Here is a 12,456-nt window from a genome sequence, read left to right as displayed (position 1 = left end):
TTTCTCTATAAATATTAATGTGTGTGTAAATATTGAGAAATAAGTTAACGTGAGTTTAGCTCAGTTGCTATGGACAATGCATAAAATATGCAAGTCTGGGGTTCGAACCCCAGCCACCACAAAAAAAAAAATATATTGAGAAATAAAAAAAATAGAATATTGAGAAATAAAAAAAAATATAAGCCTCGCCTAAAAAATATATAAATTTTTTTAATTTAAACGAATAATACGAGCCTCACCTATAAGAATAATATCAGCCTCAATAAATATTTTATGATGTACTAATATTGGAAAGAAAGAAAAAAACTATAAAATGGTCCACTAATCTATGAGTCCCCGAGAGTACCGACACTCAATTGGTATAGTAATATGGAAGGCAGATAAACCAACTGCCACACTTTTTAGATGTGGCTTTATGAGCAACGAAAAAGGACAAAACCAAAATCTGAACTTCTAATTTTTAAACTACTGTAATAAATATACTTAAAATTTAATGTAATTATTATCTAGGATAAAATAATATTATTACCATGCTTATGTAATTAATTTGTTTGAAATTAATAGTACATACATAGTAATCTGTAAGTATGAGTGTAACGGTTTTCTGATTGAGCGTTTTTTTACTTAAATGAGCTTCTAAGACGAAGCTTAAACCTTAAAACCGAAAATGACTTGTTTGAAGTGCACCGACAATAACCAAAGTTCAATGGATCAAAATATGGGGCAGGTTTATATGGAGTACATACATGCATACAAGCACTGCACTTGTCTGGCACTGTATCCCAACACAACCAGAACCACTCATAATGAGCAGGAGCAAATGAACTGAAAATAAAAGACGAAAACTCTAGCTATTTGCAAGTTTATGATAAAAATGAGAATTTTTTGTGCACACTAGCTTACTCATCCATTCCTTTTGATAAACATTTACTCGTATTTTCACTTTTGTGGTTTTGCAATCTCTAGCATATGATCCACCACGTGGCATATTGTGAAAAACCTATTTATTTTGACCCATGTTTTTGTAGCAGCAGCATATATATGCTCATATCCAAACATGGGTATCAATTTTTTAGTATCCGATTTTTTATCACCAAACATTCTTCTCAATCTCATAATGCTACTTATTGTGCCTAATTAATTTAGGTGAGAATAGTTTAAATATAACTAGACTTTGCAAACTAAATCTGATCAAATAAAAAATTAAATAATGTATAGACATAATCCAAACTCCTAGATACGCCACCGTCAAAGGTAGCCCTGGACATGTCTTAAAGGCCCCCAAGATTGTGTTCTTAGTAAGTAGAATCCATAATGGAAAATTACTACTGCTACAACTTCTGAGTAGTTCTTACCAATTTGTTCGATTATAGATAGATTCAGACCTATGAAGCCCGGATACTCCAAAATGGTGCCGTACCCGTGTCGGATACGTATCGGATACCGATACTCCGCGGATACTCCCGGATACGTATCCTAGAAGTATCCGAATGATTTAATTTAATTTTTATTTAAAAATATATTGGATACCTCAAGGATACGTTAAGGATACTCCCGGATACGTATCCCAGAAGTATCCGAATGATTTAATTTAATTTTTATTTAAAATTTTTCTTTGTATTTTGATCACAAGTATTAATTTTTGTAAATTGGGATCATTATATTGGCCATTACTTGAAAAGGGTGACTATCTTCATACTACCTTGGTATCATCATAGTGCAGGTTGTTTATATGGTATGTTTTGGTTTAAAGGATATCTTAGTTGGTGAATGGTCCATTGTATTTTGACTTGGTGTAATTAGTTTTAAGATTTCACGCTATTTATTTTTTGTGCGTTTATGTCTAATATATATATATATATATATATATATATATATATATATATATATTAAAAAAAATTGTAAACGTATCCAAGCCGTATCGTATCCTAAATTTGAAATTTTTGACGTATTCGCGTACCCGTATCGTATCGTACCCGTATCCGTATCCATATCGGGGCTTCATAGATTCAGACATACATGTGGGATCAGAATTGATATGGTAGGTATTGTATATGTATACGTGCAATAATCACGGAAGATGGTGGGGACAATTAATTAAGGTAGAGTGTGGAAGGGATATGGTGACGCGTGGGTGAACAAAGTCACGTTCATGTTTCTCCATGACCATGACCATGACTGCCACAATTAAATCTCAAGATCTAATTGCTTATTCAAATAGTATTATTTACATTCGACCAAAAAAAATAGTATTATTTACATTGATTTCATGTGTAGTTAGTTATTTATTTAATCAAGTATTTAAACCCACTTGAGTTGTCCTATGTTATTGACTTGGATTTGAGAGTATGCTATTTTTTAATGTCTCATGTTTGATTCTCTCCGATACTAATATTTTTTGTTACAAAGTTAATCAAACAAGAAAAAAAAAATAAAAAGCAAAGACAAAAGCTTAAGCTCTTGGGAAGAATGTTCCCAACGCTGTTGTTCCTAAGCAAAGCGAGGAGGTCGGGGGGGAATGGACTAAGAAGTCACCATTTGACGAAGCTCCTAGTTTTATCATGAAATCGACACATTGATTTCCTTCTTTGAGAGTGTGCTGAATAGTGAAATTGCAAGAAACTATAACACCCTTTATATCCTGAATTAGCATCGCGTAGGTATGGTATTTTGAAGCATCATCACTCGTGATAAGACTGATATAGAGGAGGAAATCTGAGTGGTATACCAACTCTTCGAAACCCATGTCCACTGCTAGCCGGAAGCCTTTGTGAATTGTCGTGAGGTTAGCAAACAAAATACAAGTCGAATTTGAGAGGAAACTTAAGAAGCCAGAGAGGTAGAAGCCTGTGCTATTGCAAATTATCCCCCCGTTTCGGGTTGGAGTGCTTGCACAACTCCCGTCTACGTTAAGAGTAGGTATAAATGTAATTCTCTCAAGTGGAATTCTCCATTTTTCTCGATTGTTACATCTCAACCACATACTCATTATCTTATTTTCTTTATAATATTAGTATATCTCTTTTTCTCTCGTGTTTAATAGTATAGATGTAACAATTGAGAAAATTTAAGAAAATTTCACTTGGGAGAATTCATCCCCTCCTTGAGAGGTTGTAAATATATTCCATCACAAGTACTCATAACTATTGATTATTTTCTCTTATATGGGATGCAGTGATTTCTTTCACGTAGAAAAGAACAATGAACTCTCCCAGATCTTCTCTCGTCGTATGGAAGTCCAATGGTAGAAAAACTAAAAACACACCTCAAATCCAGACTAGCATTTTTTTAAGAGGAGATTTTCACACCTTCAATATCACTTCCAATGTACACATTCAAAAACGTGAATATTGTGCAGCTAGAAAGCAATCTCAGAATACAAGATCTAGTGAAAAAAATACACTTCCAAAAACATGATAATTCTTTAGAAATGGGTCCATAAGTGTCCCCTTGCCATATGATGACCCATATCAAACCAATGAAACTCTACTATCTCCAAATAAACTAACATCTCTTGATGTTTTTTTGGGTTTCAAATAAGTTATCCCAACCGAAAATAATCATATTTAAGACGTGTCAAACACTAAATAGGAGTATGGAATTTGAAGTTTGCTTTGCAACATTGTTAGACCTCTTCTAGTACTTTTCATTTGTCGGTCGTTTCTCATCTCTACTAAGCTGGTTCTATTCTTGTATATCAACTATTTTTTTGCCCAACAATTGATAAAACATAGTTTATTTTATCATAAAACACTCTATTTCGACAGCACTGCTAAAACCATGTGATGTGATATAATATAACTTCTTACTTCGACCTCTGATTGGAGCAGACTCAGCCTTCTGCTAAACTTACACCCCAAATACTCCACCTTTCATCTCCAAACAACTTAATAGCTGTAGCCATTCCAAAAAACTTTATAGGTAATCAACGAATGACTCATATATACCATAAAAGATAAATTTCTAACCACAACCTTCTACCACTTCATTGTTGTAGAGAATACAAAAACTACGGCTGACTACAACAGCATGATCCAACAGTTGGTAGCATTGTTACAATGGAAAATGCCAAGGTGCATCAAGATATATGAGTAGTTCACCATTTGACAGTGACAACACAAAAAACCAAAAATGAAATTCGGCATTCATCACCGCTCAATGGATTCACCTCTTTAAGTTGGTCAAGCTTACATTCAACGGACAATGAAATTCTCTAGTGTGGAAATGCTCACAAAAACTCCCATAACTATAAATGCACAGAGCCAGACGCATCATATGGCTAAACATGACAAGTAAAACAGTTGGCTCCAATGCATAGGATGCTATGGCATATTTCTCTACCATGTGGTTCAAAACACTCCCGTAAAAAAACTGCCTACAAGGACTTCCAGTGAAGGACACATTCTTCTATATATCTGGATTATGCACATACTCAGGATGCAAGAAACTTGTAGCTGATCAAAGAGATGAGTTGACCACACTATGGCATGTATAACTTCTATTGTTCACTCCTAAAGTATCTGAGTAACAAGGATTCAGAGTTAGTGAGTATAGGGTGTGAATTATTTAGCTGCATCATCATGTTCAGGAACTGGATGATCTTCTGCGGAGGACGACTCTCCACCAGCAGGAAGATAAGACCATGCTACTGCGGCCGTACCAAGTGCGATCACAGTCGTTAGGGAACCCCAAATCCATTTCTGCTTCTTACTCTTTCTTTGCCTCTCGCGTCGCGCCATCTCTAAACAAGACAAAAATCATGTAAATGAGATTTAAAATTAAGCAGGTTCATTAGAACAAAACATTCTTTAAGCTGGGAACAAGGTAATGCAATCTTTACAAATAGGATGTTACACTTTTATGTTTGTGTGCGAACAGAATATCATGTAGTTAGGGAAAAATCACAGCAAAGCCATTAAGAAAATACTAATACGATGCTAAGTAAAACAAGGCATAGTTTAAGCTGGGAAAAAGGTAATTTAACTATGTAATGCAATGTTCACAAAAAGGATGTTATACTTTTGTGTTTTAGTGCAAACAGAATACCATCTAGCTATTAGGAAAATCCTATAACACTTGGAAAATGGAGTTGGATCCACTACAATAAAAAGTTTCAAATAATGAAGGTTTCCATAACTACGGCATCTGGGGTTTGTCCTCTTACTACAACATAAACCAATAACAAATAACAACTCCCAAGAGACATCAGAACATATCAATAACTAAAATATACGTGATTTTGCATATTATAGCACTGACTTCAATGCAAGCTTTAAGCTATGAATTCAAACTATCTTGGCATTTAGTTCTTTATTATCACAAAAAATCAATTTTTTTCCAATCTTTAAAACCTTAACGATTAAGATATACCTTAATTTAAAATAAAATAAAAAAATATTGGTTGGTGAGGAGGGCTAATTTTATACCACCAATTACCATCTATGAAGCACAGGAACAGACAATTGTCTAAATTTTTTCGGTGGGTCACAACGCATAAGACGGCCTTTCCTAATAAAAGTTTAGGTCTTTTAAAATCATTCCTATTTATATTTTAAATGGCTTTTTTGAACAGTTGCATCCTTCCATGTCAGGCTATATATGAGTGATGGTTAAGCTTTTCGGAAGAAAAAAACAAATTAGCAGCCCAGTTTTGAGTGCCCAACATGTGTCAGTCGGGTGTTGATTAAGAAGTGCGATCACGCCCATTCACAGACTGAAGCAATCTAAGAAAATACCATGTCCTGCCATGGATATGCAAGTCTGAACTCCTAAAAAAACAACTATCCCCAACACAGCTACGGCTATTGACTAAATACATGATATTCAGTCAACACATACACTCTTGTGGTCTATCCAGATTCTAAAACATATATATGACCAAATTTAATTGCACAGTAAGTTAACTGTTTCGAGGGGAAATATGACAAACCAAATGTCCACTAGTTGAATAAATCTACCTAATTAGAAGTAGAAAAATGATTAATGTTCACACAATCAAAACAATTAAGAGACCAAAGATGTGACATAAGTCTTACCTACTGCTTCCTGGTTTCTCTGAGACATCTCATGATTCATGGTCTCATAACAGTGGAGACGTTCCATGAGTCGAGCAATCTCAAAGTTCTTTGACTCTAGTTGAGTTTCCATCTCCATCTCTACCTCAGTCCTAACAGTTGCTCTCCCAATAGTATTTGATATGAACCTAGCAACATAAAGTTGTTGACATAAGTCTTCCACTGGATCAGAATTCAGCTGCTCACCCTCAGCAACAGCTGTAAGATCTGCAGGCAAAACGATTCCTGCTAGATACAACCCCTGCCTAATACTCTCCCATTGATTTCTCATGTTGTTCAGGGATTCTTCAGCTTGCTTCCGCTTCTCTATTTCCATCAATAGACTCAATCTCATTTCACGCAATTCAGCTTCAACATCAGATGCAGAATTTTGAGTAGCAGCTTCCGATGATAGTTCTACAGAAAGAGAAGAAACAAGTAAGCTAATATGACATGAAATAAGAAATACGAAATATGCAATAAGATTGATATATTCATCAAAAACTTAGATATCCCCATTATCACAGTTGCATTATGACATTGAGAGAAGAATTTAAAAAAAATCCTACTATTGCCACGTGCATTCGCGACAGAAAAATTGGAGTGAAGGTAATCCAGTTTACCTTCCCAGGCATCATAAAACTCCCCGCCAGGACTGCTGAATTTCATAGATAGGTCTGTCCCTGCATTTTCTTCCACGTCAGTGTTACTTGTGAAACTCGTTGAATCTTGCGGGTCAAAGAAGTCTTCAATATCTGTATCTCTTGACGTATTCAATGCAGGAGCATTTTCCCTGAGCAAATCATTTGCAAAGCTACTACTCTCTGGTTCTTTGTGTCCAACCATCAGTTCACTTCCATTGCTTCTATCAAATTCACCACCAGAGACACCATTCAAACACTCCTTTTCAACAGGTTCAGGGTTTGTAAAACTGAATTGGAGATCACCCGCTGAACTTGCAGCACAAGTATCAAAGCTCTTATCATCAACCTTTTCGTCACTGGAATTATTCTTCCTGGACAGCACACTGGCCTCAGACGAACTCTTGTGGAGACGCGGGCCACGACGTTTATGGTTAATGATGTATGGTGAAGGAGGGAATGAAGAAGGAGAATCTACAACCGGAAGTTGTCTCACCTCGGGTGTAGTATAAAGTGCTGGCTTTAACCGAGGACGAGGAACCTTATTTTTCACAGGTGGAGCACTAGTAGTCCTCTCAAGTTTTTGAGCTTTTGGTACAGGCATTGAAGTTGGAGTAGGTTTATCAATTGGCTTAGAAGCTCTAGTCTCTAAAAACCTATCAAACGCTATTGCAGTATATGTCGGCATGTCTGTAAATTACAACGACACATAAACGTGAATACTTCAATACAGCTTCTCATCCAAGCACAAGTTTTAGCAATCTATACCCTGTTTGAATAAACAATTCAATTAAACGCTTATAGTAAATATTTACCATATAAGTACTGTGTATAAGTTATTCTATAACAAAAGATAAATAAAATCAGACTTTTTCGTGTTACAAGACGTTTTCATAAGCTGTCTTGGAGAGCTTATGAGAATAAGTTGAAAACAAGTTATAGACATATGCTAAGCTGTTTCCATAAGCTATGGCATACAGTCTGACAAGTGATTATCAACATGTGTTGAGCTGTTCAACATAAGCAGTTGTCTGCTTATGTGCTAAATTAACATTATTTTATCTTTTGCCATAAAAATAGCTTATGCGAGCTTATACATAAGCGGTTATATCCAAATTCCTAAGGCTGCAGCTACCATTAATACATGATGATTAAATCTTAAAAATAAACAATTTTCAGCAACAATACAAAATTGCAAAAACTTGGAAACAATAAAATGCAAGCCCCCAAAAAAAAAACAATCTACTTCGATGCAACTTCCTTAAAGTAAGAAAAAAGCAATTTTTCGTATACCCAATAACTAGAGATATTCCCACAAACAATTTTTGGTGCCATCTTTTGATCTTTCATCCTGCCTTCAACATATTGAAATGAAAAACTAAAACAACATATAAATTTTCCCAGAAAGTAGGGGAAAAATAATAAAGCATAGAGTATAATCAAAATTCAAAAATTGAAACCGCCAAAGTCTATGAGAAAGCATAAACAAGTTCAAAAAAATTGCCGCAAAAATATCAATAAAAAAGACAATAGAGAGAGAGAGAGAGGGAGAGGAAAAAACCTGGTGAGAGAAAAACGAAGGTTAAGCATGAAAGAGAGAAAGAGAAGAAGCATATGAGAAGAGAAGGAACGAAGCTTCAACGATGCGTACAAACTGTTTGCGTTTTGTTCAAACAGATAATATGGACAAATTCTTTGTGTTTTTTATTGCAACAACCGCCTCTTACAAATTTGAGTTTTGCGTTGGAATTTTCTCTTCTATTCTAGAATTTGTGACACTATTTTTTCCTCCCCAATTGTTTGGGACTTTGTGGGGGTGGGGGGTGGGTACCTATCACCATCTTATTCTCTATGATATTACAACCAATACAATTTTTTTTTTTTTTTTAAGAAACCAATACAACTTTTTCACAACTTTCTCTTCATTACTCACATTATATTCTTATTCTTTCTCTTCATTTTTCTCTCTCCATTGTTTTTGATCAATGAAAAGAGAGAAAAAAAGAAGTTGTCACATAAGTTGTCTAAAATGAGTTGTTCAAATATCACGGCCCTATTCTCTATATCTATAATTAAAACTCTATAAATTAATAATGTCAGGACCGGAGAAATTTATTAATTTAGAGAGTTATTAATTTATCGATAAATTAATAATTATTAATTTAAAGAGTTTTTAAGTAATTATACTGTACATACCAAACAAAAAGGCAAATTAGTCTATGCCTCTTAGAATTACGTTGCAGCGAACCTTGGGACTCAACGTAAATTAGTAACTACTGTGTTCATATGCATTGGAAATCAATAATGACTTTTGAAGTACAGTAAATGCAAACAAGAGGAACAAATGTGTTCAATGTATTCTTAAGCAAGTTTCTATGAATTCTTAATTTATGATTTTCTTGGGACCGAAAATTATAAAGGGATCTCCCGAAAAATTGTTACCTTATTATTTTATCGAGTTTTTCAATTTTTTACATTGGCCTAAGTCGGGACCGGACAAATTTATTATTTTAGAGAGTTTATTAATTTACCGAGTATTAATTTAAAGAGTTTCTCCTGTATCTCTAATTTTTAGATCATTCTATTCTCTTTTAGGGTTGTGTCCTTTGTTCGGTGGACCTTACCTCTTTCTAGGGAAATTGTTTTCTCTTGGGTTCCTCTGAATTTTCAATTATGTTTTCGTTTGGATTTTATAGTTTAAAATGTGTTTCTTTAATTTTGATATCTAGAATCTGAAAATAATATGTTTGGATTATATAATCTAAAATGTGTTTGTTGAATTTGAATATTAGAATCCAAATATAATTAAAAGACACAAGACCCAATAATTTTTCTATTAAAGTACTTTCATCATCTCTCAACAACATAATTCGACTACAATAATAACAATTGCATGAAAAAATACGAGAATGTTAAAGAGTGATCCAAGATCATCGGTTAATCAAGCAAAACAAGTTTAAGTTTTTATATAAAAACAAACAAGTGTAATGCTAACTTGTGCCCTTAGAGCATATGTTAAGAAACCTAAAAGAAGAAATATTCTCTTAAATTTTGTGCATTCAATTCATTAAAAAGTTAAAGATTAAATTCAATGTACACATTTCAATAAACTATTTCTATATTTGATTCATTAACTTGTGTCTTAAGGGCGGACACAAGTTAGCATTACCCAACCAAAAAACAAAACTAAAGTAATTATTATTTGATTAAAACTAACAACTTATATTTTCAAGACGAATTCCTTAATCAATTCCCCTGGTGTACTGGTTAAGGAATCCGTACAAAGAATGCAAGAACAAAAGCAACATAAATTAAAAATATAAAATAAAAACGACAAAATTATGGACGAGTCAAACTAATTTCTTCATCAAGTTCATTCACACCCTGATTTCTTCGTATCTCCCGGGACAAATTCATCTTGTCTGAATAACATGAATATATCTCAACAAGGTAGTGTCTATCTCGATTGATCCCTTGGAACTATACCGACTAAATATAGAGTGTTGTTCTGACATTGTCATTGTTTTTAAGTTTCATACATGTGAACTGAACACGTTCGTCTGAGTCAATTGACGGATGACGATACTCAACACTGACCATCATTCTCGTGCCATCGTTGTTGAGACGACAATTAATTAGGTCGAATTGATCATTCGAATCAGACAGTGTAAAATCAACACTAATCCGAATCGGATTGCGTTTTCCTTTGTTGTAATAAATTGCAGCTATGTTAGAGTTCGTTTCATCTGGGTCATGGACCACATAAACTGTAAAAATAAACTATATATTCGAATAAGAAATCTCTCCCACGAATATTGCTCGTCATTTTTTAGTTTTTGTGTATTTTGAAAAAACTCAAATTGTATTTGAGATTTAATAAATCAAAATAATCTAGAAAGGTCAGTGTTAAAAACGAAATGGAAAAAGGAAAATGTTTATTGTTATGTGTTGTAGAGTGAAAATGAACATAACGTGCTAATTTATAGAAGTTTATATGGGTCGTGGATCACAATAATTGTCGATGCATTGTAGACCACAAAAAATCTTGTATTTGATGGATAGATATTCTAGAATCTGAAACTTTAACAAGCATATATGTTTTTTATTATAGAATTTGAATTGTGTCGAACTCCCCAAATATTTTGTTTCAAACATAGTCAATTTCACTATATTGACATATTTTGGATTATATGAATCAAACGTATAAAATATTGGTTCAACTTATAAAGTCTGAACCAAAAAAGCACAAGAAAATGTTTGAAAATTTATTTAATCAATGCATCGGAATTGAAATATTTGATCATTTTATAGAATAATTTCGTTTTTTGAAATTCTTAAAGAGTGCATCAGGACACTCGTTAACAAGACCTTTATGTAATATATCATCGATACATGTACTCTAACATACATCCACATCAAAATATTCAAACATAATATCCAAACATATCTACACAATATACATTTTTCCAAGCCGAATATTTGAAGTGCATGGTATCGTAGCTGCAGCATTCCATTTCTTGACCAGATCAGTATTGGTAATGGTAGTTGCAAGTCTAAGATCTATATTTTTCCTATCTTTTTATTTTCTAAACTTCGTTTGTAAAGCCAAATCTGTATTATCGGGAGTTAAAATTTGTTTATGAAGAAAGTTTGATGTTTCTAAATTTCTTCCTTGAATGTGTTTTGATGGTATGGTAAATCCATAAGAGAAATGCTAAGGACATTATTATATCATCATATCCAATTAGATTCAATAGGCAGATAAACATGCATGTATACATCATATCAATGATGAAGAAAATCATTTATATTTTAATCCACATCCTCTTATGCAAATTTGATATGAAATTCAAACTCTAGTTTTTACAAGAAACAGCACTAAGCCACTAACATCAATTGAATTCAAAATTTGAGCAAAACATATCATTTATAATACATAACAGGTTTATTTGAATTAGAATCCCACATGCCTCCTTCCTTCAAATACTCAACATATCTTGCAAATTCAGGCTTTGATGTTGCTTTCTTCTTTCGCCGAAAATCAAAGAAATTTAGAAGTGGATGAGTAGTACTCTTCTCCTTATGATCACTACTTGCTTTCTTTGTTGGATTTCTTTGTAGATTAATATCCCCTAAGGTTGAAGCCATAGCCATATTTGTCTTTATATTTGATGGCCCTGAAGGAACACTTATGCTCCTCTTCAAGTAATCTTCATTTGAAGTCTCATTATGTCCACCAAATTCTTTATCTAATTTCTCATACTTCTCATGGCCTCTTCTAGTACTATTGGATTTAAACATGGTTGGATCCTATTGTATGAAAAGCAAGATTTTATGCTTTTGAATGTTTGGTTGATGGATTAGGAGAGTATAGATATGAAAGGAAAATGGTTGGTGACTTGGTAAGAGTTGTGGTAATTTGTAGCACTTCACATAATAGAGTACTTTATATATTCTATGATGTCAAGTTCGTATTTTTTATGTAATGTTTTGATTTAATGTTTTTCTATATACGTAGTTTGAAAACAATATCATTGATGCAATTTTGTTGACTTTTTGTGCCGTGCCCAACAAAACTCCGCCCACAATTGAATAAATAACATTGTAGACCAAGGAAAAATATATTAAAAATAACAAATGTGTGAATAACGATTTAGTTTTTCCTGGTACACCAAGCTTGATTTCCTTAGTCAAACTCAAAGTGCCCCTAACTGCATTTATTTATTTCCTAAAAGTTTTATTGCTTTGACATGAAACATTGA

At 33.5% G+C, this 12,456-nt stretch overlaps 2 protein-coding genes across 3 annotated transcripts; both read right to left on the bottom strand.

Moving 5' to 3' along the window:
* Positions 1–3,944: 3,944 nt before the first annotated feature.
* LOC146920022 (uncharacterized) lies at positions 3,945–8,439 on the bottom strand. Of its 2 annotated transcripts, none has more exons than XM_085713412.1 (4): positions 8,256–8,439; positions 6,677–7,463; positions 6,036–6,470; positions 3,945–4,741 (listed from the first exon to the last, which is right to left on the bottom strand). In XM_085713412.1, the coding sequence occupies exons 2-4, from the start codon at positions 7,380–7,382 to the stop codon at positions 4,563–4,565; spliced, it is 1,320 nt and encodes a 439-aa protein (XP_085569538.1). In that variant the 5' UTR covers positions 7,383–7,463; positions 8,256–8,439; the 3' UTR covers positions 3,945–4,562. The 2 variants fall into 2 exon arrangements, with proteins under 2 accessions (XP_085569538.1, XP_085569539.1); XM_085713413.1 differs by having other exon boundaries at positions 6,677–7,384.
* A 3,042-nt stretch (positions 8,440–11,481) lies between these two features.
* On the bottom strand, positions 11,482–12,125 carry LOC146920021 (uncharacterized). The gene has a single exon (XM_085713392.1). It carries the CDS (start codon positions 11,993–11,995, stop codon positions 11,618–11,620), a length of 378 nt encoding a protein of 125 aa, XP_085569518.1. The 5' UTR covers positions 11,996–12,125; the 3' UTR covers positions 11,482–11,617.
* Between the last annotated feature and the right edge of the window lie 331 nt (positions 12,126–12,456).

Source organism: Medicago sativa, chromosome 5 (genome assembly GCF_051527215.1).
Source record: "Medicago sativa cultivar Bolivia chromosome 5, Bolivia_mono, whole genome shotgun sequence".
NCBI lineage: Eukaryota > Viridiplantae > Streptophyta > Magnoliopsida > Fabales > Fabaceae > Medicago > Medicago sativa.
This window is presented reverse-complemented; position numbering and strand designations above follow the sequence as displayed.